Source organism: Phodopus roborovskii, unplaced genomic scaffold (genome assembly GCF_943737965.1).
Source record: "Phodopus roborovskii unplaced genomic scaffold, PHOROB, whole genome shotgun sequence".
NCBI lineage: Eukaryota > Metazoa > Chordata > Mammalia > Rodentia > Cricetidae > Phodopus > Phodopus roborovskii.
The window spans coordinates 21494949-21520714 of NW_026126517.1; the positions used below are offsets into that span (position 1 = coordinate 21494949).

The 25766-nt window shown below is 45.7% G+C and overlaps 2 protein-coding genes across 3 annotated transcripts in view; one reads left to right on the forward strand and one right to left on the reverse strand.

Annotated features, from left to right (window-relative positions):
- The first annotated feature begins 263 nt into the window (after positions 1–263).
- Mcam (melanoma cell adhesion molecule) lies at positions 264–8598 on the forward strand. Of its 2 annotated transcripts, XM_051197216.1 has the most exons (16): positions 264–424; positions 2282–2412; positions 2500–2710; positions 2800–2870; positions 2965–3052; positions 4667–4846; positions 4966–5087; positions 5202–5364; positions 5449–5567; positions 5638–5779; positions 5936–6057; positions 6162–6303; positions 6395–6490; positions 6625–6772; positions 7040–7157; positions 7574–8598. In XM_051197216.1, the coding sequence occupies exons 1-16, from the start codon at positions 358–360 to the stop codon at positions 7601–7603; spliced, it is 1950 nt and encodes a 649-aa protein (XP_051053173.1). In that variant the 5' UTR covers positions 264–357; the 3' UTR covers positions 7604–8598. The 2 variants fall into 2 exon arrangements, with proteins under 2 accessions (XP_051053173.1, XP_051053174.1); XM_051197217.1 differs by lacking the exon at positions 7040–7157.
- A 250-nt stretch (positions 8599–8848) lies between these two features.
- The window catches only part of Cbl (Cbl proto-oncogene), a 76378-nt gene continuing 59460 nt past the window's right edge, over positions 8849–25766 (reverse strand). The window contains exons 10-16 of the mRNA XM_051197218.1: positions 24866–24997; positions 24401–24778; positions 22167–22261; positions 20230–20370; positions 19768–19865; positions 18793–18972; positions 8849–17726 (exon numbers count right to left, since the gene is read on the reverse strand). Coding sequence (XP_051053175.1) covers positions 17434–17726; positions 18793–18972; positions 19768–19865; positions 20230–20370; positions 22167–22261; positions 24401–24778; positions 24866–24997 — 1317 coding nt within the window. The 3' untranslated portion in view covers positions 8849–17433. The remainder of the gene's footprint in view (positions 17727–18792; positions 18973–19767; positions 19866–20229; positions 20371–22166; positions 22262–24400; positions 24779–24865; positions 24998–25766) is intronic.

Consider the following 25766-nt stretch of genomic DNA (forward strand, 5'->3'; position numbering starts at 1 on the left):
TAGCTGATAGTGGTCAAACCTGAGTGAGTGCTGCTATTGCGTCCAGGGCGGCTCTAAGGCGACCGGACCAGCTTCTTCTGCCGCCTTGGCCAGTCATTTGAGCCCAAGGACACCTGTCATTGCTCTCTCAACCTTTGTAAGCCAGGACGCTGGGAAGCAGGAGTTGGCTTCCAGGCCGGGAACGGGGCGCAGCTCCCAGCCGGCGTGTCGGGCCCGCCCCCTAGGGCGCGGGGCGGGGGCGGGGGGCTGCGCGGGGCGGGGCCGGGCGGCGCCCGGGGTCCCCTCCCCCGCCCCCCTGACGTCAGCCCCGGACAGCCGCGAGCTCCTCACTTAGCTCTCTCCCTCCGTCGGAGAAGTATGGGGCTACCCAGGCTCGTCTGCGCCTTCTTGTTCGCCGCCTGCTGCTGTTGTCGCCGCGCCATGGGTGAGTTGTGTGTGTGTGTGTGTGTGTGTGTGTGTGTGTGTGTGTGTGTGTGTGTGTGTGTGTAGGGGGTAAGGGGGCGAACCGACGTGTGTGTGTGTGTGTGTGTGTGTGTGTGTGTGTGTGTGTGTGTGTATAGGGGAGAGGGGGGCGAACCGACGTGCGTCCCGCAGGGCCCAGGCGTTGGGAGTTGGGGGATGTCTTCGACGGAGCCGGAATGTGCTGGAAATCAGAGCTGGCAGCAAAGCAGAGGCCAGGTCTCTGCACCCAAGCAGGCGCTTCTAGTCAGAGTCCCCGATTCCCAGGCGCTCCGCGTGCGTGCAAGTTCTTTGCAGTGGGTTTACAGCTTAGGTTCTAGGATATTCTGGTAACGGACCCAGCCAGGAGACTGCCGCGGCGAGCGGGAAGGGGTGGGGCTGAGCTTCTGCAGGACTGTGGGGCTGGCCTCCTGCAGGTGCTTGCTCTGGGTGCGGGCGGCTGGAGCCGTGACAGAGGCGTGGCTGGGGCGCATCCCCAACCCGTGCATCCCGTGCCCTCCTGTTGCTGGAAAAAGCTGTTTCCCTTGTTGGAGGGGGGGGGCGCCGACCCCTCCCCCTCCTCCTGGGCCTCACGCCAGCTTGGAGGTGAGCGAGGGAGGAGGGACGGTGGCTTCTGCTCGCTTCTGCTCGGCTGGGCGTTGGCAAGGGCAGCAGCGGGTGGTGTGGTTCGCTTCGCACCTTTCCGTGTGATGGGATCACGGAACAGACGATGAATGAAGAAGTTCTAAAATGTAAATGGCTTATTTTAGGGACTAGAGTCCAATGGAGAGCGCCTGGGCACCTCGGAGTTTTTCCTTGAGCCATCCTGGGTCCCGGCTTCCCTTGCATGGCCTGCAGCAGTGTTGCGTGTTATTCTTGGCTCCTTATCCTGTCCCAGCTACTGGTCGGGCTGGGGAAGGGAAGGACTGGGCATTACCCACATCGCTGGCCTCTTGCCCAGTGCCAGCCTCGTCCCTGGGGTACTCCAGTCTAGTGCCTCCCAGACTGACCATATTTCTGGGGAAAGGGCTAAGCCAGCTAGGCAGCCCCAGTGTAGCAAACTCAGCCTCACTCTGCCCTGCTCTTCCGGCTCTTAGAAAACAGCCAGAGACCCAAGATTCCTGTCTTGGTTAAAGACCACCCCACCTGCCCTCCAGTCTGGAAGCCACACAATCCAGGCATCCCAGTGTCCAGCCAGATTGTGTCCAGTGACATCAGCTTCTCAAAGGGCTGGCAGCATGCTGGCAGCACTGATGTCACGCCTGTCACTCTTTGATCCTTGACTTAACCCCTGGGGGAGATTCTGACCCCTCTATACTTGGATAGGGTCTTCAGATTGTATTGCAGTGTTCCTTAACATGCTGCTTCTGGAGTATGAATTATAGCCTCTGGTCAGAGTTGCCCCACTGTGTCTTCTAGAGGATTTGGGGGGCAGAGGGTAGAACAGTGACGTCTTCCCCGTCTTCCCCGGGGAGGTGGGGACACAAAGGGGCCTGTTGTGCCCCAGCCTGGCACATGCCTTGCATTCTCATAGTCTGAGCTCATCAGGACTAGGAAGGGGCCCAGGAGCAAAGGGGCCTTCCTCTTGGCCCAGAGCCCATGTTCCCCTTATCTGTGTCCTCACCAGTTTCTCTTAAGGGATATCCAGTCTATGTTTCAGTCCATATTCCACTGACTCAGGTTGGGGTGTGGGCATGGTGAAGTTAAGGGTAAAGAGAGGACAGGGCCCTCTCCAGACCCTTAGAGTAGACAGCTGCAGTGAGACACCAGTGGAGAGGGGACAGGACAGGAGGAGCAGCTGGAGCTGACACAGCTGCCTGGGCATGCTCCTCCGCTTCCCCAGGTGTGCCGGGAGAGGAGAAACAGCCTGCACCCACCCCAGACCTGGTGGAGGCGGAAGTGGGCAGCACAGCCCTTCTGAAGTGTGGCTCCTCACATTCGTCCCTCAACTTCAGCCATGTGGACTGGTTTTTGGTGAGTGCCTGGGCTTTGGAGGACAGTAGTTGGTGGGAAGCCCTGTCCCTCGGGTAGATAGCTCATCTCTCTGCTCCTTGCCCTCAGATTCACAAGGAGAAGCAGATACCCATTTTCCGTGTGCGCCAGGGCCAAGGCCAGAATGAACCTGGGGAATATGAACACCGTCTTAGACTCCAGGGGGGGTTGGGAGGTACTCTGGCCCTGAGTCAAGTCACTCCCCATGATGAGCGAGTGTTCCTGTGTAAGAGCAAGCGGCCACGGCTCCAGGATCACTACATTGAGCTTCAAGTCTACAGTGAGTGCCCCCTCCTTCCTGCCTTCAGGGTAGTGTGGACCATGTAAAGATGGGTTTCCATATCTCTGCTCATTTCCCTTCTGTTGTAGAAGCTCCAGAAGAGCCAACCATCCAGGCCAATGTCGTGGGCATCCATGTGGACAGGCAAGAGCTTAGGGAGGTGAGATATAGTAGGTCAAGTGATGGTGAACAGGGGCTAAGCTGGGCAGAGGGGCTTGTCAGAAGCAAGGAGACTCCCATCCTATCCTCTTTAGGTTGCTACCTGTGTGGGGAGGAATGGGTACCCCATTCCTCAAGTCATCTGGTACAAGAATGGTCGGCCCCTGCAAGAGGAGGAGAACCGTGAGTAGTCCCTTACTGCATAGGCTCTGGAGGACCATTTAGTGTGTGCTTTTAGAAATTTTACTGAAACAAACCAAAATAACATGCAGGTGATGTTGAATAATTCACACTGGAGAGTTGGCTTAGTTAAGAACACTGGTTGTTATTACAAAGGACCTAGGTCTCAGAACCATCCACAACTCCAGTTCAGGGGACCGATGCCTTCTTTTGACTTCCAAGGGCAGAAGACATGCATGTGGTACATGTATACACATTCAGGCAAAACATTCATACACATGAAAAATCGTTCCATAAAGGTATTTACTTTTTTATTTATTTACTTATGTTTTATCTCTACATGCATACCTGTATGCTAGAAGAAGGCATCAATCAGATCCTATTATAGATGTGAGCTACCATGTGGTTGCTGGGACTCTAACTCAGGACCTCTGGAAGAGCAGCCAGTGCTCTTAAACCCTGAGCCATCTCTTCAGCCCCACAAAAATTTTTTTAAAGGAAAAATTTGGGCTTTAAAAAAGTTAGAAATTCCTTTCTGGTGGACTCCTCTCAGAAGTCACTTCTGCTATCGACTGTTATTTTCTTTCATTCCTCTTTCTGTGTCTGTCACAAGCAAATGCTTGTTGCAGAGTAGAGATTTGTGTGTGATGTTTTGAGACAGGAACTCATGCGACTCAGGCTGGCTTTTAATTGCTCATTCTCTGCCTGTCACTCAAGTGCTGGGATCCATGCATGTACCACCTCTCCTGGTTCAAGGCTTATATTTTGTATTAGTTTGGTTTTTCAAGACAGGGTTTCTCTGTGTAGCCCTGACTGCCCTGACACTCTTTGTAGACCAGGCTGGCCTTGATTTTTAGAGATCTGCTTGCTTCTGCATCCTGAGTGATGGAATTAAAGGTGTGCACCACCACCACCCGGCAAGGCTTGTGTTTTTTTACTGTTTCAACTAGGGGTGATTTTGCAAGCATACCAGCCTGGGGGGATACTTGGCAGTGTCTGGGGGCATTAGGTGTTGTCACAAACACAGAGACCGCTATTGGCATCTGGTAGGTAGAGGTCAAAAATGTAGCTCAGCATCCTACAATGTACAAGGTGGCCCCACCACAATGAATTAATTCTGGTCCAAAACATCAATAGTGCTGAACTTGAGAAGCCCTGTCTAAGTGGTAACGTGGGCACACATCCCTTTTTGTAATGTTTCCAAGTTAGTTTGTTCAGATACACCTGTTTTGCCTCCCGTTGTCATACTGAATATGATGTGGTTGTTACGATTCTCCTTTTAGCACTTAATGTCTCCGTTTTTCATCACTTTGTTCTTTTGTTTTGGATTCTGATGATTGAACCTAAGGTCTTACACATGCTGAGAACATGCTCTACCACTAAGCCTTTCACCTAACTCCTTCTCCCCTTGTCTCTGGGGCAATCCTGGCACATACCCTTGCATATGTGCTAAGGTGTAAATGTCTTTTTAGGGTAGTTACCAAGCAATAATGGTTGAAGGGTTACCAGTTTGTATTTGACATGGGCCTTTCCCTTAGATTTCTCCCTGCTAATTCCCAGGAGAAGCAGGGGTTGGGGAGTGCTGAGGCCACGCTTTGCTTCCCTCCTTCTGCCCAGGTGTTCAAATTCAATCATCACAGATTGTGGAGTCCAATGGCTTATATACGTTGCAGAGTATTCTGAACGCACGGCTAGTTAAGGAGGACAAAGATGCCCAGTTTTACTGTGAACTCAGCTACCGGCTACCCAGTGGGTACCGCATGAAGGAATCTAGGGAGGTCACTGTCCCTGTTTTCTGTGAGTGTTGACTTGCTCCTCAGTTTTGGGGGTTGGCCTGGTGGGAACTTCTGGTAGACCCTCTGCATTGAATTCAGGGCCAATTCTTGGGCTGAGAGACTCCCCCTTTGCTCATGCAGACCCTGCAGAAAAAGTATGGGTGGAGGTAGAGCCTGTGGGGCTGCTGAAGGAAGGGGATCATGTGAAAATCAGATGTCAGACTGACGGCAACCCTCAACCCCACTTCATTATCAACAAGCAGGTTCGGAGGGCTCCATGCTGGGTGTATGGACGGGGATGCACAAGAGTACAGGCAAGGAGGCAGACAGCAGCTGGAGGGGTGTCAGCTCACCCTCACTCTTTTGTATTCTCCCAGAACTCCAGCACTGGGGAGATGGAGGAGAAGGCCACTGATGAAAATGGGATTCTGTTCTTGGAGCCTGCACAGAAGCAACATAGTGGGCTGTACCAATGTCAGACTTTGGACTTGGAAACTATGACCACACTGTCAAGTGACCGCCAGGAGCTGCTAGTGAACTGTGAGGCACTAGGACAGAGGTTCAGCCTGAGGCAAGAGGGAGCTGGCTGTCCTGCCCAGGCTGACACTTTTGTTATGCCTCTAGATGTGTCTGATGTTCAAGTGAACCCAGCCGCTCCTGAAGCCCAGGAAGGCGATAGCCTTACACTGACCTGTGAGGCAGAGAGCAACCAGGACCTTGAGCTCAAGTGGCTGAGAGACAAGGTACCCAGATGGGACTATGGGTGAGAGCCTGCTCCTTCTCAGAACCCCCTGACCCATATCTCACCCCTAGACAGGCCAGCTGCTGGGAAAGGGGCCTGTCCTCCAGCTAAACAACTTGAAACGGGAAGCAGGGGGACGATATCTCTGCATGGCATCAGTTCCTAATGTTCCTGGCTTGAACCGTACACAGCTGGTCAGCGTGGGCATTTTTGGTGAGGCCCTTTGTACAGTGATTGGGTCACCAGAGTTGGGTAGTGTTGAGCTGTTGAAGGTCAAAAATGTCAGCCGGCACCCTGAGAGATGTGGTGGGAAGTAGAAGGTGGCTATCGGGGGTGGGGTGGGGGTGTCTAATGCTTCCTTCCCTCAAGGGTCACCGTGGATGGCACTAAAGGAGAGGAAGATGTGGGTACAAGAGAATGCCATGCTGAATCTGTCTTGCGAGGCTTCAGGACATCCTCAGCCCACCATCTCCTGGAATGTCAATGGCTCAGTGAGAAGGCTTCATTTATCTTCCCCGTTCTCTTAATCCCTGCCTCGGCTTTGAGGCCATGGCCGGAGGTCCACCCACTCTTTGAGTTGCTCATTTACTTTTAGGTTACTGAATGGAACCCAGATCCACAGACAGTAGTGAGCACCCTGAATGTCCTTGTGACCCCGGAGCTGCTGGAGACAGGTGCAGAATGTACAGCCACCAACTCCCTGGGCTCAAACACCACCATCATCCTCCTAAAGCTGGGTGAGCTGCCTCCCTGCAGAGCATGGCAGGGGCATGCCCAGGCACAGGCATTAACGTGCGCTTCTACTAACCCCCTCCCTCTGCCTCCTAGTCACTTTAACCACCCTCACACCTGACTTCAGCCAAACCACTGGCCTCAGCACCTCCACAGTCAGCCCTCACATCAGAGCCAACAGCACCTCCACAGGTAAGCCAGGGCCTGGCAAAGAACAGGCCTGTGCCAGGGTGCCCATATGTCACCCTGGGCTGGATAGGGTGGGGCAGCAACAGCAATGTGGCAGGCCAGGGCAAGGAGTGACTAGAAGTGTCTTTGTCTGACAGAGAAAAAACTGCGGCAGCCAGAGAGCAAAGGTGTGGTCATTGTGGCTGTGATTGTGTGTATCTTGGTCCTTGCTGTACTGGGTGCTACCCTCTATTTCTTCTACAAGAAGGGCAAACTACCATGTGGACGCTCAGGAAAACAAGAGATGTAAGCCAGGCTCATGGCCTTCATTCCCTCCCCATTTTCAGCTGCCCAGCTTGCTACCTCATAAGGGACCTACCTCCCTTGCCTACCCAGTGCCCACTTAGCCCCTGTGAGCAGAAATTTGGACTTTCTTTTTAACTGCCTAACTTCTATCAACCACACTTCCCTGAAGTCTCCCTTCCTGAGCTGGCCCAAAAGACCAGAGTCCATAGAGTATCCATCCCCTTCCCTTGCCCCCCAGTTGCCAACCTCTCACCTCCCTCCTCCCAGCACGATGCCCCCGACTCGTAAGAGTGACTTTGTAGTTGAAGTTAAGTCAGATAAGCTCCCAGAAGAGATGGCTCTCCTACAGGGCAGCAACGGAGACAAGAGGGCTCCAGGAGACCAGGTAGGAGGCAGTTCCCGAGGCCAGGGTCTGACCCCCACCCCTCTTCAGGAACTTGGGGCAGTGGGCTAATGGTACTTGTTCCTGAACACTAACTCTTTCTGTTCTTCCTCCTTGGTTGGAGACGGGGAGCAGTCCATCCTGCCTTACATTACTAGCCATGGCAGGGCAAGGCAAGTGGTGGCGGGACCCTGGAAACAGCAGAGCCCTACCCCACCTTCTGCTAAAAATGTAGCCCCTTCCCCCACTGCAGAGACTTAGCTGGGGGACTTGTATCTTTTCTTGTCTCCTTCCCCCATTTCTGCTGCTTGTCTCAAGGCTACCTCAAATTCATCAGCTTCTGCTTCAGTCCCCTTTTGGTGCTCATGCTGTGAACCCTGCTAGCTCTTCATGTTTTGGTTACTTTTCTCTCTCTCCAGGGAGAGAAATACATCGATCTGAGGAATTAGTCGACTCACCAATGTTCCCAGCTCCCTGCTCAGTCTTCACCCCAAGTGAAAGCCTCCAGATGGACAGCAGGGAAGACCCCCCCACTCAGGTTTCCTACAGACCAGGTCCAGAGAGCCAAGAGCTAGAACAAGAGCCATTTGAGGACCTATCTCACTTGGCTATGGAGGCCTGGTTTTAGATACCAAGTCCTGTGTGTCCATTGAGTGACACTTATCCCAAGTGACTGGGGCCTCAGTCTCCCAGGAATGTGGAGGGTTTTTTTTTTTTTTTTTCCTTACACAGCCCATGGTTGCAAATCCATCTCCTGCCATCAGCTGAGTGGGCTTGCCCCTCTGAGCAAGTGTTCTCCCCTCACAGGCTATCTTCGTGCTAGTTGTATCACATAAGGGACCTGGGCATGTGGTCACATACACTGTTCACACTGGTCCTTGAGACAACCCCATAGCCCAGAGGCAGCTGCTTCTGGATCTTCCTGCCTGCTGCTCTTTCAGGGTCTTTTGGGATGTTTCCCCTTTAGGCAGAAGTCAGGGACTGGTGGTAATCCTTTAGATACATCCCTGAGTAAGGAAGCCAAGCTGTTCTGTCTGTCTCTTTTGGAGTGAAGGCTACTGAGCCTGCACTTCCTGCATTCCCTCAGTGGATAATGGGAGACTGAAAGAGAAGAGATGGGACAGAGAGGATGTCTACTGTTCATGGGGATTAAGCTTATATGTATGTGTGTGTTAGCACCACATTTCTACATGTGAGCTTATAGGCCCAGATCCCAAGAGAGTCCAAGTGGGAGAATGGTACTTAGAGATGAAAACTTGGCCTGGCAAGAGGTTTTGGGGTATGTGTGCATCTGTGAGTGTGTATGTGTAACACATACATACATAATACACACACACACACACACACACACACACATATATATATGGTTTTTCTGTAAATTTGCAAATTGTTTCCTTTTATATATTATGTGTTAGAAAAATAAAGTGTTATTGTCCCAAAAACATGATGCCACTTTCCATTCATCATGGATGATCGACCTGGAGTTTCCAGAATCATTAAGTGTCCTCACAGAAGGGACAGGCTCCCAGAAGATTGTTCCTTTACCTCTACAGCATCCAGAGCCGAGCAGCATGCTACATGCTAACTGCTGCTATGGCCCCTCCTGTGTACCCCTACTGCCTGCACCACTGCCATTAGTCTCAAGGCTACCCTGTGTATTACCCCTCAGCCCCAGATGAGCCAGAACTCAAATGTGCTACAACAAAAGAAATTTTATTTAAAAATATTTTTTTACAGACATGGGTGCTTGAAAAAGCTCTTTAGTTAACTGTATGGAAATGAAAAAAATTAATAAATAACATTAGTATAACAGACCTCTAATTAGTATAACAGACCTCTACACATAAGTACACTGGCAAAACAACATGGACTTGAGAGATCGAGTCTTAAAGCTCTGCTACTCTGCAGGAGTATTTACCTCTGTCTGCTCTTTATAGGAGAGTGATTAAATACTGCTAATAGAAATCTTTTTATATTAATGACATTTAAAAAATAGTCCACAAGAATCTCACCTAAGTGTGTTTTGTTTTCTTAACACTGATATACAAATTGGGACTCTATTCTGGGGAAAATATCAAGTTCTCTCTTGCCCCACCCAAGTCAAGAATTTTAAAATCTTGAATGAGGAGGGCTTTTAAAAGAACTATTTCTACCCCCTCCCCCATACTCTTTGTTAGCTACAGGCAGGGGAGAAACAGGAAAAGGGAGGGTAAGAAAACTTGTGGTTGAAACCTATGACAGTGTGAGTGACAGGCTTCTGGGTTCTACTGCCCTTGCCAGGGTGCAAGCAGACCCTGTGGAGGGTACCAGCCACTTAATGCTTTAAGGTTGAAGCCTTCAAATGAAAGGAAAACCAAGTCTGAGGAGAGGCAGGAGGTTGAAGCTGGTTCAAGATCCAGCAAAACGGAAAGACAACAAAAAATCATCTGTCCCCTTCCTAGGAGAGTTACACTATAGCCCCACTGGGCAGGGCACTGCTACCCAGAGGCTGCACGAGTGGGGCATTAGAGCAGTGGAACACTAACCCTGCCTGGAACAACTAATGGATGCCAGGATAAAATGCTGCTCTTTTCCAATGAAGTCTCATGGCACAGAAAGGAGACTATAGGCACCTATGTGCCACCTCTCCAGCCAGACATCCTTGTCCCCCAGACTCTAGGGCTAAAGATATTCAAGGTAGAGGAGCTCAGACTCTGGTATTTCCATATTAAGTCCTAAAATGCAGCCTGGGTTACAGCGCTGCCTTAGAAAGGCACAAAACATTTGGCTTTTTTTTTTTCAGTGTGCTAAAAATTGTTTTGTTTTGAATAAAGGAAAAAGATATATAAGGTTAAAAATCCCAAGTCACCACAGCCAGAAAGCAGATGTAGGAGGTACCTCACAGCTGCCATGCCCAGCATGTCTCAGCAGAGGTCAGACTTCCCACTTAAGGGTGTTGACGAGGAGGCCAGGAGGCGGTGGTTTCTCTTGTGTGTGCACTGCAGGGAGGGCTCAACTAGCCCAGAGAGCAGGGGAGAGGCTCTTACCACTTCAAGCCAGCCAAAACATGATCACCCTCTCCACTACTGGGCAAGAGGTAGTGGGGAAGGAGCAACACAGGCACCACACACCCCAATTCTGGGCCCATGTGGGGAGCCAATGTGAGCCTGAGGAGCTGTACACTGCATGCACTGAGCAATCCCCTCCTCTGGCCTCCATTCTGTTTTAGAGGGCAGGAAAATTGGACACAATGTGGAGGTCTGCCTCTCACATTCAGTTGTGGGACTCAATCAGGACTGCAGGGCAAGGTGATCACAACTCTTGGTTGATTTGATTTGTTTAGCTGCCAGATCAGTAGATGTGAGGCTGGCGCTCAGCCTGGGCTCTGTACAACACAAGGAATGGTCAGCTACATTTTTCTCAAGCACTAAAACAGGGACGAGGCTACAAGATCTCCAAGCAGCTGTTGGTAGGCAACTGGCCCCTCCCCATGGTGCTCTTCATCAGGCACAAAACCATGCATAGGGCCCTCCCTGCCTCCTTTTCTCCATCTCTTAAGTCTTGTGCTACTTACTAGAACCAAGAAATACTGGTACTTTCCCTTGCAACCAACCAGATTTCCTGGGACACTGAAGGCACATGGCACTACTGTCCCTCTGCTCCTTCATTCAGAAGCCTAGGTGAGACATCAAATGCAAAATCTGATGACCAGCTCTTGTCCTTCCTATGTGCCTCAATGTGTATCTTTGGATTAGTAGGTTACTCCTGTGTATACCAAATGACTGAAATATTTATTTATAAGTTAAAAGCAGGGTAGTATGTATGATATGCCTTAAAATGCAGGGCAGGCTCTAAGATGGGATACCAAAGATCCAGGCAAGCAGAAGCATAGTTTTACTTTCCCCACCTCCACCCCTAAAAAAAAAAAAAGACAAAACAACAAACAAAACAAAACAAACAAACAAAAACCACCACACTTATTACAGAACTAGAGAAGAACCAAGGAGATAGGGAAGATAAAGGTAGCTTGTCTAAGGAGCTTACAGAAAAAGCTCTATTCAACACTGAAAATACCTGTATCCTGGTAAAAATCCAATGGTGCCTGTTAAGCAGAACTAAGAACATTATTGTAGGTTCCCTCACAGAAAGGCAAATGAAGAGGATGGGGATGCAGGAAACTGGTCAAGAGCCCACAGAATGCACAGGTGTTCAGCATTAAAACCAGAAGACAGTCCAGCCTAAAGGTAGTAGTTACAGTTGAAACTAGGATCTACACTCTAAGCAACATTCAGGGAGACCCAAAGTTGAACGGAGGCTAAGAAATGCCACTCAAGAACAGACTAGAGGGCTTCATGAGTGGAGAAAGCAATCGTGGGTGCCAAGACTCTAAGGAGAACACAGGAAGAAACGAAGAAGCAAAGACGATAGTGATGCTGAGTAAGTTAGGGATTTCCAGTCAGGCAGTGGTGATGCACGCCTTTAATCCCAGCACTCAGGAGGCAGAGGCAGGCATATGTATGGATATCTGTGAGTTCAAGGTCAGCCTGATCACCAGAGCAAGTTCTAGGACATCTAAGGGCTACACAGAGAAACCCTGAACTACAACAGAGAAAAAAAAAAAAAAAAAAAAAAAAAAAAAAAGGATTTCTTCAACTTCCCAGATGAATAGGAATAGCAGAACAGCAACTATGCTTCCAGCATGGAAGTCCCTTTGCATATCTGCATATCTCTCCTTGAAAGCTCTCAACCTGCCACAATCTGTTCTCTCTGTAAGGCCCAGTGGGGGTATGAACCCTCAAATCAATATTCTCGCTCTGAGTGTACTCTTTCTTAAGAATATAACCTAAGTGTCATTGTCTTCTGCTCCTTGACTGCTGGCACAATGTGACTAGACTAGCTACCTCATGTTCCTGCCTACACAACTTTTCCACAATGAAAGACTGCACCTTCAACCATCAGACATAAAGGAAACTACAGCGAAGAACCAAAGGCCCACTGGAGGTGAAGCTACTCCATCAGCAATTCACATTTAAAGAGAGCATCTCCACTCATGCACCAAACGTTAATGCTGCTTTCCCTGTTGCTGGAAATGAAGAGAAGAAAATAGTCTCCATGAACATGCAAGACATTCATAGAGCCCAGTCTGGTCTTCACCTTGCAATTAATGTATCTAAGGCTGGCCTAAAATTCCTAATTCTCCTACTTCTACCTCCCAAGAGCTGAAAGACAGGCGTGCTCCATGAGTTCCAGCTTGGTGAACAGATCCCCTCAAGAGATATAGCCCAGCAAAGACTCCCTCACAGGGTGCCTGGTCTGGCCCATATAATCAGTAGACAGGTTTGATAGTCTCCTGTTCTTTCCAAGAATTATTGAGTTTTTCTAAAGAATCCCATTCATTTTAAGAAGATCAAGTGAACTCAAGGACAAGGGTACCTGTTTTGGAGTCATGTATATTAATCCACTCTGAAGTAGGAGGAGGGACCAAGTCTAAAGTTTCCAGTCCAGTAATATACCAGAACCAAGCCTCTCATGCATTAAATAGCTTTGTGCATTCCAACAGAAGGACTGCCCATGTGTGACTGAGATCACAGTTGAATCCAGATGCTCTGTGTAGTGCCTGAGTACTTCAGTTGAATTTTGAAGCTTCAAGTGCCAGATGATAACGTTGGCAGGAAGGCTCTGGTACTTCTAATAAGCTGCCTGCTTTGGGAAGGCTACTGTGGACAGAATCCAGCCTCAGTTCCTGACCAGCTCCTACAAGGCCAGACTGAGAATCGGGTCCTCACCCTTTCTCCTTTCCACCTCTCTTAAGACAGAATTAGCTACAAAGTTTGTTGGAGAATGGAAAAAGAGAAACTTCAAGTTGTAAGGTGACAGGTGCCATAAGGGTAAAACAAAACCTTTCCAACAAGGAGGACAGGGGGCAAAAGCAGCTCAGTAAAAAGATAAAGAAGGCACTGGATTGGAAAGCAGACTGCAGCAAAAGCTTTGCTTAAACATTTAGTGCTCTACTGTACAACTCGCACTCAGTGGACCCACAACCCACTGAAGAGATTATGAAATTTGAAGCAAAATAGGATAATCTATGAGGTATACACAACAGAATCTCCCAAATATTATCAAGCTACAGGAAGATAACAGGGGTTAATGGGAAAGTCTTGGGCCAATTTTAAACAGAACAGCTCTATAAGGAAAGGTTATTCTGTATAAAAGAGTTGTGAATAAACATATATATGGTCAAAAGCACAGAGTTAAGGACAGCCCATGCTTAACTTTCCAACACCAGTAAACCACCATGAGGTGGCAGGGAAAAATACATAGTAATCACTCCAATATTTGCAGAAATTAGCAAACTGTTATAGCCAGGACAGTGGTTAGAATACTCTATTCAGTGGAGTGGTCATTCTAGAGTCAGAAAGGCCAACAGAAAGAAGGAAAGTCTGAAAAGGCCAATAGCCTTCTGATTCTCATGATGTGAGGTAGGAGAACATTCAGCATCAACACCATTGCTGATCATCACAGAAAGGCTAAATCCTGTTAATAGTGCCATAAAAGGAATACACAGCTGGTCCCTGGTTTGGTCTGCAAGCAAGTTATATTACAAAAATTAACTGGACCATAAAACTCATTTTCTTTCCCACAGGAAATAAATATTTTAAATATGAAGAAGTGACTCCTACCTATCCCAGACCCCTTCCCCAGTTTTAAAAATAAAAACAAAACCAACAGAACAGCTGTACTACTATCACATACTATGGTCCAGTGGTAGGTCTGAGAATTGAAAGAGAAAGACAAAAGGGCAGAGTATGCAGGGAGGGGCTGGAAGAGGAAGAGGGGAGTAAGTTAAGGAAAATGGTCAGCCAGGGTCAATTCACTGCTTAAATAAATACTAACATACAAAGGCTGAGGTCATGAGCTGCCCAGTCTGTTAACTAGGAGGTATAGGTCAGAACCTGCAGGTTTTAAAAAACATTTTAAGAACTTTTCACTTTAAAAGGACAGTGGGAGGGCAGCTAGAGAAGTCTAATCCTAGGACTGGACTAGAAAAATCTTGCCTTGAGTCTTGGCAAGATAGTGACCCATCAAAAAGGTGGCATGTAAAGCAACCTACAAAGACACAGAAAGAGCAGTGGACTCTGTTGAATAAAACCAGCCTAATGAACTTGAGGAAAAGGAAAATGTTAAAGCTGTTTTCTTAATTGTAACACAGAGCAGGGAAAAGGGATGGGCTTGCCAAAAAAAGAGCAAAACTCAAAGCTTCTTTATGAAAGGGCAATTTTAGGTAAACTCAGAGGAAGAGCCAAGGAATAAAATTTACCATACAAATGGAAAATGAAGAATGGATTACTGGTGCCTTCAAAGGAAAAAGAAATTCAAATTTGGAGACTATCTTCAAAATGAGTGGCATGAAATCTCCTAAGGTTGCCTAAGAATATCAGGCACGGGCCCCAGCAAGTCCTGGAAGCAAAGGAAAGGCCTACACACAATAATCTTAAACCATGATGCCTGCAGATTTACATCTGATAAACCAACACCCAAACTAATCAAAGATGTGCCTGTCCAACATAGGGACTGAACACCTCACCCCCGACCACTTCAGAGCTCACATGGGTACTCAACAGAAGACAGGACAAAACTGTCATTTCCCTAGATAGTAAGGGCAGTAATTGCCACAGATTTGGTTTTTGTTTTCTTTTGGAGGCAGGGTCTCATGTAGCCCAGGCTAGCTTCAAACTTGCTACGTAGGCAAGAGTGGCTTTGAGCTTCGAATACCTGTCTCTGCCTCCTGAGTACTAGTAATTAGAGATGTGCCTCAGCACAATTTGTTCTACAGAGTGTGGGATTGAACCATGGCTTTGTGAATGCTAGACAAGCACTCTACCAACTGAACTATATCCTTAGCCCTCTACAGAAGACTTGGATACACAGAAAAGGCAAAACTAATGTAGCCAATGATTTATTTTCTTGATAGATCTCCAGACAGTGGATAATGTCTGTAGGGAAAGAAAACACTGCAATATAGACAAAATAAGCCTATAGCCTTTTCCTAGTTCTCTGTCTTCAATTTTTTGTTTTGTTTTTTTATACTTTTTTTTAACATTTATTTAATTTTATGTATATGAATGTTCAGTCTGCGTATATATGTATGTATGCATACCAGGAGTGTGCCCGGTGCCCACAGAGGTCAGAAGAGGGCATCAGATCCCTCTATATCTGTAGTTACAGATGGTCATGAGCTGCCATGTGGACGCTAGGAACCAAACCTGGGTCCTCTGCAGGAACAATCATTCTTAACAGAAGAGCCATCTCTTCAACCCCTGTTGCTTGTTCTGAGACAAAAGTTGAGCTAACACTGAACTTCTCATCTTCTTGCAACCTTCTCCCAAGTGCTGAGATTACAGGGACATGTCACCAAGATTGGCTAAGGTTTTCAATATTCAAAGGAACACAAAATTGGATGTCGAAAGCTTTTTGAGGTGGGTAAGCTATTGTTTCCTACTCACTGCTACATTAGAAGAGACACTAGGTAACCATGGCAAGTCAATATAAAATACTGTAATGCCTGCCCCGGGAACAGAAACAGTTCTGAGGCAAGAGGAGAAAATCTGAAGACCTTGAAGCATCCAGAAACCAAGGGAGTTTAAAAGGTTTTAGTTGCAAAGATGTTAAGACTGGAAAGAAAGTGTAACTTTAGTGGGTCACTTCTGTCTGGACTTAAAGAATCGAGTGGAATCATTTGAAAACCAGTTTACATGTGACAAGAGAAAGGGCAATGCTACCGAGGGGGGGGGGGTGCAGCAAGTCCCCAGTCAGAGAACTAACTGAACCCAAGGGGTCATAACAGGGACTGAGAAGCAGATCTCCAAACTGACTCCAAATCTTGATGAACTTGTGAATACAAACTATACACTGTCCCAAGTTGTCTTTGACTAAAAGATTTCAATGAATGCTGGAATACTGTGTATAATGCAGTGATTATATCCAGAACCTAATAAAGGGACAAGGAAGGAGAAAGAGAAACCATTCCCAAAGCCCTAGGCACATGAGCAACCAAGTCACTGGGTGGCACCAAAGCAGGAAAGGCGCTAGTCATCAGCAAATGCTGTAAGGTAGTTAGGGTTATCCCTAAAGAGATCATTTTTGAAAGGTTAACCTTGCTCCTATTCAAGGGAGAAATCCCTAAGCTGAAATTAACCACTGGCAAGAAAGACTGAATAGGTAAATCCTTACTGGTTTATTTTGTAAATCTAAGTAGTATGTGACTGAAGCTTCCTAAAAACTCCATGGTAATTGGCCTGGAAAGCCACCTTGGAAGCAAATGTTCTTCTTACTGTTCCTATTAGGTAGAAAGACTCATGATCTATATCAGAAACACATACCTGACACCAAGGCAACAGACTCCCACAGACTAATTCCTGGGGAAGACACGGAATGCACATAAAGGCCTCTATCTCAAACCAGTCATTAGGTAATTAGGAGAATTCAAACATCTTATTTTAACAAATTCAACATTCCTATAGAAATAGCACTTTGGAGTGACCAGTGTTAGCTGTTAGCATCAATCATAACTAAACCACAGAACTGTACTTTCCTTCCCACCTATTCTACCAAACAAACTAACACCATCAGACACCACAAAGAACATCCTGTAAGCTGCCTGGCTTCAGATCACTGTAAGCCTACAGACACCAATGAGGAGGGGTAGAGTTAGGAGTCTCCAGGGGAAAGGGAAGAAGGTATTCGGACACTAAAAGACTTAGCTAAGCTCATGATAATCTAAGCCAAAGGGGAGTGTTGAGGTTATAACATCCAGCAGGGTTAGGTGCAATACCACAGTAGATGGGAGTCTTCAGAGATTCCTTCCTGAAGCTCTTGTGCTAACTCCCTGCCTGGATTCACACACAGCAGGATAATCTTATAATCATAGGACACACAGACAGACAGACAGACAGACACACCCTTAACAGGAAAGTCTTAAGTCCTTAGCTAGGGCTACAGCACAGCACTTCTACTGCTTCCTGTGCTATTCCAGGGGTAGGTTACCATTTAATAAAAACCCATTCTCTCCTAATGGGGACCGAAGAACAACAAACACACTCAAGACCAATACAACAGTGAACACACTAGCTGCTCCATTTTCATTCCACTGCTTTGAAATCTTGGAACCATGGGTGTCGATACCCACAGAAAAGGCAGGACCTCACTGTGACGCCCCAAAAGAAGCCACTGCTTTCCTAGGTGCTCCTTAAGTAAAAGCCGGGCTCATGGGTCCTCCGAAGCCATGGCAGGAAGAGATGTGCTAGGTAGCTACGTGGGCAGGAGAAGAAATAGAAACAAATTCCCGGAGGATGTTTTTGGCCATTTCAATGTTGTTGTGGGCAATGACCAAAGCTTTTTGAATGTCCTGGTAGGAGTAGCCCTGACTCATGAGACGCTCAATCTCACTCGAGAGCTGTGGTGAGGGGGTGCTGGCAGCAGGGTTAGCAGTGGCACCTCCACCTTGCTGACAACTACTTGCTTTTCGTTCAGAGTTGATTCTCCGAGGGAATGGTTTAGGGGGCCGCTCAGGAACTTGGGAATTCTCATTGAAGTCTAAAAGAGAAAGGGAAGAGAATATTTGTAAATCTCGGGAAGCTCAAATTTTGGCAATAATAGTAACAATGTGCTAATAATGTGCTCTCCTGTCACAGCCTACAGAGTTCTGATTTTTGTTTTAAACAGTAGTTCATGCTATAGCCCAGACTGGACTCGGACTCACAGCTGTGCTCCCACTTCAGTCTCCCGAGTGTTGAGATTACAACTGTGAGCTACCATATCTGGCACAAGTCTGGGTTTATTTATCTGCAGTGCTGGCCTGAACCCAGAGCTACATACATGGTAGGTAAAGTGTTCTGCTGCTGAGCTAGATCAAAAAGCTAGGCTTTAGATCTTATCACAGAGTGAAGAACCTTCTAAATATACCACACACCCATTCTGGTAACAGTAATTGTGGCTTTGAGAAGCACATATAATACCTACACTGTGTTATACTTAGCAACAAGTATACACAAATCTCAACCTCTTACAAAGAAGGTGACAATACAGCCTAAACTGCAAAGAAGCAGTAAGTCAGATTGGGTGGGGATCCTACTCAGATGGGCAACTAGATACTAGATCTCTTCCATCAGCTGTTCTGAAAATTGTCTTCAATTTCCAAAGTGACAGCTATTCTGGCTGCTTCCTTACCAGGTGGCCACAGGTGCAAATAGCAGTCCTGGATACCAGAGACCAATGAGTATGTGTGTGGGGGGGGAGCACACAGTGGCATAAAATATGTGCTTGAGAGCAGCACACTTCTTCCCAGTGGGACAGGACTTAGGAAAAAAAAAAAAAAAAAACTCACTTCCATCAAGCCTAATTCCCAAAATTATACAAATACTTACAAGAGCTAGAAGCCCTGCCCTCCCTCCTCTACAGGAGGACCTGTGGCTTAAGTACCAGCTGCCGAGTTTCACTTCCTAATGTAGGACATAGGACCAGCTTTCCAACATTTAGATAACAGTGCACAGTCTGCTATGACCACTCCACTGACTTACTGCCACCAGAAGGTCATGACTTTCCGTTATAAATCAGAGGTCAGACAGCAATACAGGACAGGCAAGGCAGCCTGCAGACTCACTTGTAGGATCACCATCCAGAGATAACCAGCCAAAGGAGGAGCTGGCATTAGAGATGTCAGACAGAGTTCGGCGAGCCAGTACAGCTGGCACAGGAGGCTTAGGTACATCATAGCCATCATCCTCATTTTCTGATTCCTCAGGGCCAGTATTGGTGTGGGCTGTAGCCAAATTCCCTTCCCCTGTAAGAAAGTTGGTAAAAGTTATTGTCCTCTCCTGACATACTTCATTTGCTGACAAACTTCTATCAAGAGGTATCCATTCATTCACCCATGAGTACAACCATTTATTTCATTCAACAGTGATTCAAATGCCTACTGTGGGCAAATACCATCTGAGGAAATGGAGATAAAATAAACCTGCACCAGCTTTCTTGTTGAACATGTCAACAGTCACTCTTGCAAGGTTAATAGCTACAGATGACCACAGACTCACATGCTATTTGAGAGCCTTCTATCTGCATTTCACCTGCGAAAAACAGCCAACGGGCTGTGTGTGCAGACTTCTTGAACTTTCACCTTGATAAACTGTTTAACATGGAAATTGACTATTTACCCCCCCCCACACACACACACACAAGAATTCCATCAATGTAATGGGAATAAGAGAGCTACTAGTACTGAGATCCAGGCCATGTAACACAGATGTCTCCAGGCCTGGGAGGAAGAGAAACAGTTAGGATCTAGGGTTTAAAGAGTAAATAAAAGGTAAGTGGGATCCATTCTGTACATAAACCAAACAATTTTTGCAAAGAGTACTGAGAATCATTTTCTCTTTGGGTAAGCTACCTAAGCCAAATGTTACAGAGTCTCCTTAGGGCTTTCTTTTCTTCTTATTCTTGAGACAGGGTCTCAGCTATGGAGGTATACTGGCCTCAAACTTGAAATCCTTTGCCTCAGACTCCCAAGCATTAAAATTACAGACAGGTGCTGCCCCACATGACCTATCAATTTTTAAGTAGAAGACAGGCTACTCACCAAAGGTACTGTTTTCTGTTACAGACAGTGCTTGGGACTGAATGTTATACATTGCTTCATATGTGCAGCTGTCAATCTGCTGGTCACAGTCACATGCTCTGAACCACAAACAAAATTCTGTTATTTGCAAACTTAAGAAGACTAAGCTGTTTCTAACTGTCCTAGACCCTAATTCTTTCAAAACAACCCATACTCTTTATACCAGTATCATTAATAAATACCATGCGGCTGACTCATGGTAAGCTAAGGGTGTACATGTTCTGGAGGTCACTGTGCCACCATGGAACCAATGCAACTGCTTATCAATATTAGAGATGTAAACCTGAGGATCTAGATTTCCCTTTCTGCTTTACTTCTCACTAGATAATGGTATGTGCAATAAGAAAGTGAGCAGGTAAAAGATAGCAAATGAATTATCCAAGTAAATACAACAGGCTCCAACTGGGATTATTGTGAACATACCGTGAACTCTGGGTTGCCTCTAAAGTCCATTTGGGCTCTGGCTTCTGAGCCCCTACAGGCCTAGATGTGGGAGTCATATACTCTGTGTCCTCTTCACTCTCCCCTTGCTCCCCAGGTGGCAGTTTTGGCACAGGAAGAGGCCTGGAAAAATTTTAAAAAAGAAAAAAAAGTTGGAAAACTTTCAAGTATGAAATACATTTAGAACTGATACAACTCAATTTGATAAAACAAAATATATAGTACCTAGGGAATGATCATTTCCACTGACCATGGCAAGTACTTAGGAAAACATGCCCCAACTACAAATTTTACTTTCAGTTGATCCAAATGATAAGCTGGGATGGGCAGTTAGTTCCAGTTATCCTCAACTCACAAGTACATTTTGTTACAGTAATCCTGTTAGCATTCTTTTTCTTTTACAAGGCATAAAATAAGAAACAGCAGGTGGCTTTGTAACAGAATGCTAGAAGTATACAGCTATCTATGATAGTAAGATTATATAGCTTGTCAAAAGTATTACTCGAAAACATTATCACTTTTTCTCTTCAATAATTCCTACCAGAAAAATCTAAAATAAGTAACCTGGTCATTAACTTCCTAGATTAGGTCCTAGATTTCTGACTCTTGACCATCTCTCTCTCTTCTTTTGGCAGTGCAGGTATCAAACACAGGACCTTGCACATGCTAGACTGACTACATCACTATGCCTTTAATTCAGAGATCTTGCTTGCTATTCCAGCATATACTACGTAATTCTCACTCAGCTTTCTGCAATACAACTTCTCAGGGGCTAGAGAGATGGCTCAGTAGTTAAGAGCACTGGCTATTCTTCCAGAGGTTCAGAGTCCTATTCCCAGCATCCACACCTTTGCATATCTCCTATGTTTGCACATAGGGCACAGGCATATACATTCAGGCATCCACATAAAATAAAAAAAAACTTAAAAAGAAACAAAAACTTCTGCTGTCCCACCTTATTAAAGGAGATGAAGACAAAATAACAGTTCGGAAGAAACATGACCTCATCTCATGCTTCTTGGAATAATTATAACCAACAAGAAACACTTGCATTTATTTGCCTCTCAGTATTTACATAATGTTTTCCTGATTATAAAAGTAGTACACATTTTTGCTTGTTTGTTGTTTTGTTTTTTGTTTGTTTTTCGAGACAAGGTCTCTCTGTAACCCTGGCTGTCCTGGAACTCACACTATATACCAGGCTGTCCTCAAACTCAGAGATCTGCCTGCTTCTGTCTCCAGAGTGCTGAAATTAAGGGCATCTGTCACCACACCTGGCCAAAGCACACATTTAAAAATCATGCCACAGAAACATAACAAAACCAAATTAATTCTTTAAAAAGGTTAATAAAAATGACAAGACTCAGTAAGATGACCTACACACATGTGCAAAAAAAAAAAAAAAAGAATGAAAAGAAAAGTATTTCAAAACACAAAAATCACAGCACTCAAAGAAAGGGCTAGAAGACTTATGAGATGACTTTTTGTCTAAGATCATCTTTATTCCTTTTAGTAATAATAAAACATGAAACACCTGAGTGTCTACAAATGGGCAGGAGGGCAGGTGCCCAAGGAGGACAAAGGCACTGGATCCCCTGGAGGCAAAGTTATAGATGGTTGTGAGCCTCCATGTGGGTGCTGGGAATTTAATTCAGGTCCTCTGGAAGAGCAGCAAGTATCTGAATAACTGAGTCACTGTCTAGACACTTGTGTGTTTTGAGAAGGAGTTTTGCTAGCTTGTAAACTTGTAGCAATTTTACTGCCTTAGCATCTCAAGTGCAGGATACCTGCATGTACCAACCACACCATCTTAGGATTCTGAGTTTGAGGCCATCATTGTCTAACTAGGGAGACCTTGTCTCATGAAAAAGAAAGAAATATCCACTGCATGGAATGAAATACAGATTTAATATGCTTACCTGGCAGCCAGAGAGTAAATGGCGTTGGCAGATGAAGAAGGCTTGATTTTTGGGTGCTCACTCTCTGGACCTGCTATCGGGCTGCTATTCATATTCTGCAAAGTAAGAAAAGGTCTGAAAAGAACCTCTCTTTCCCAATTACAGCTAAGTATCTCATCTTATTGAACCTACTTGGGGGGGTGGGTGGGAATAAATCACAAGAGTATTAACAAAGACACAGACCTCACAAAACCCAAGGGTTATCACATCTGACAAAAAACAAAACAAAACAAAAAGCTTATGGATTCTGATTCTGAAAGAATGTCAAATTTATTTATTCTAATTCTAAAAATAAAGTTAGTTGTCTACAGAAATATCACTTCTAAAATAATTAAGTCTACATCTAAACTCAAAATGGTCAGCCTCCTTGATACTACTCCACAGTGCCACATTTGGTGCCGCTCCAAATGTTAATCTTTTCTGTGAAACCAAGAAACGGTCATCCGAGTGTCATTACAGTACTCAACTGTATTCTTCCCATTCTACCTCCTCCTTAGATTTCCAACATTCTTTTCAATTCACCTATTAAAGTTCATTACAAATATGATGTCTGTTGGTCAGGGTCAAATCATCAGTTTACAAGAGAATTCATATCTTTCGTCTTTTCACCTACTGACAGCTTCCAAGCCTTTGTAAATTCTTTTCATGAACTCTAAAGGGTCCACCTAATCCAACTATTCCCTTTTGGTAAAACACTCCCAGTCGGTCACTGGCATCCACTACACCTCCCTCCCTCTCCCCCCCCCCTCATTTTTGTTTCTTTGAGACAGGGTTTCTCTATATAACAGCCCTGGATGTCCTGGAACTCTATAAACCAGGCTGTCTTCAAACTCACAAAGATTCATCTGCCTCTGCCTCCCAAGTGCTGGAATCAAAGGCATGTACCACCACCACCAGTGTATGTGGTGTGTGTGTATTTTTTCTGAAGACTTTAATAATGTGTTTGAGTGTTTTGCTTATGTGTGTGTGTGTATGTGAGAACCACATGTGCTTTGTCCCCTTAGGAGTCAGAAAACAGCATTAGATCTACTAGAACTGGTTATAGTAATTTGTAGGGTACCATGTGGGTTCTTGGAATTGAACCCAGGTCCTCTGCAGGAGCAGCAAGTATTCTTACATGCTGTCCTTCTCTCTAGCCCCCTTGTTTCTTTAAAACTTAAAAAAAAAAAAAAAAAAAAAAAAAAACAAACAAAAAACAAAACAAAACATTTATTTATGGCCGGGTCGTAGTGGTGCATGTCTTTGATCCCAGCACTTGGGAGGCAGAGGCAGGCAGATCTATGAATTTGAGGCCAGTCTGGTCTACAGACTGAGTTTAAGGATAGCCAGGGCTGTTACACAAAGCAGCCTTGTTTTAAAACAAAACAAACACAACAAACAAACAAAAAAAATCCACATTTATTTTGTGTGTGTTAAAGTCACAAGATAATTTTCAGGTTCTCTTCTCCCCTTTTATTACATGTGTCCCAGGGATCACATTTGGGTCATCAGGCTTACCAACAAGTGTCTTTACCTACTGAGTCATAGTATCAGCTCTTGGGTCTTTCTCTTCTTTCTTTGAGACAGAGTCTAATTGTGTAATCCTAACTGGTCTAGAATTTATTATGTAGACCAGGCTGGTCTTGAACTCAAAAGATCTAACCCCAGGGTCACAGGTGTGTGCCTGGTTCCTCAGGTATTTCTTAAGCAGACTCCTTTCCAAATTCACCTCTTTCTACTTCATTCTAGGGATCAAACTCAGATTGGAAGTGTCTTTATGCTGAACCATGTCATCAGCCCTTGGTTTACATACTTCTCATAATTAGGAATTACACTATCTCTGAATTCTATTCAAAATCGATCAACTTTAACCTAAAAATTAGGTACAGTTGTACATATTTGTAAACTCAGCTACTTAGGAAGCTGAGGCAAAAAGAATTTGAGGCCAGACTGGAATACAAACCAAAACTATGTCAACAAAACAAAATGCCCCCTGCCCCTAGTCTCTCTATGTAGCCCTGGTTGTCCTGGAATTTGCTCTGTAGACCAGGCTGGAATTGAACTCAGAGGTTAAAATGCCTCTGCCTCCCAAGTGCTGGGATCAAAGGTATTTGCCACCATACCTAGTTTAAAAAAAAAAAAAAAAATTTTTTTTTGACCATAAAATGCCACCCACAGATTATATTAGGTTAAATGGTTTAAAATATAGGACTCACCATGGAAGTATCCAGACTAAATGTGCTTCCAAGCCTAGGAACATCTACTCTGGGTTCTATTTGTGAGGGCAATGAAAATGGAAGTGAGTGTCGATTGGTCAGTTCTCTTCCATTCCAAGGATCATTAGGGCTTGGGGTAGCTACTGGTACTTTAGGGATTGGCCGAGGCAACCATGAGTCCCCTGGGCGGCTAGAGGGGACAGGGGGTAGTTTGTCTCTAGATGGACAATCGCCTGGTGTACAAGGCAGGGGGCGTCTCTGAGGCCGTGTTTCTGTCCCAACAGAGTAAGGCCGGTCTGGAGGAGGTGGTGGTGGAAGATCTCGAAGTGTGGGAGGTATTGGTAATGGTTTGTCTTTATGAAGAGAGCTAGAAGCAGCCTATGAAAATAAGATGGAAACAAATCAATCAAAACCACTTTTATACAAGAAAGGCCCAGCAAGATATAGAAATGGATAATGCTTTGCCTTAGAAGTCGTCCCCAGAACTGAAGAGCCAGCAGGGACAGATGCTCGCTGTTGTAGAAGATCAAGTCTTGGTGGCACTGGAGGAAGGGAAGCTTGTGGAGCCATGGAGAATGGAGAGGAAGGCCTTTCCACCTAGGACAGATGAGATATTAACAGGTTACTCTTGTTTAGGGAACAGCATCTTTCAATCCTAAAGCTACAGACAGAAGATACCGTGATCATAGAAGAATAGCATATGCTCTAAACCATTGAGCCACCTCTCCAGGATCCCAGAAAGGTATTTTAAGGGCATACTTCCCTCAAAAAAGGAAAAAGAAAGCATCAGATGCAAGAAATAAGCCTGTGAACAGAGGAGAGGCACTCATGTCCCATGGGAGGAAAGGAAAGGCCTCAGGATGACAGGAACGCAGTACACTTAGAGAATGAGACACCAGATGGAGGGAGCACAGATGACCCTGAGTATCACAACACTGTATTATATGTTATCTACTACACTGTACAACTTGCTGATAGCATTTATTTCCTTTTTTTGAGACAGGGTTTCCCTGTGTAGTCTTGGATGTCCTAGAACTCCCTGTGAAGACCAGGCTGGCCTCGAACTCACAGAGATTTACCAGCCTCTGCCTCTCAAATGCTGGGATTAAAGATGTGCATCACTACTGCCTGGCTTAGCATTTATTTCTTAATGCAGCCTCCTAGATGCTTGAGAACATGGTTTATTTGGTAGTGACAGATGCAAACTGAAAACTAGAGAAATAATTATTTCAGGGAAAAAAAACCCCAGGAATTTAGGTTAAAAAAAAATCACTTTATACAACACACACACAGACACACACACCTCAGATCAATGATGTGGGTCAGTGGTAGTAGTCAAGTGCCTATAGCTCAAGTTCAAGGTACA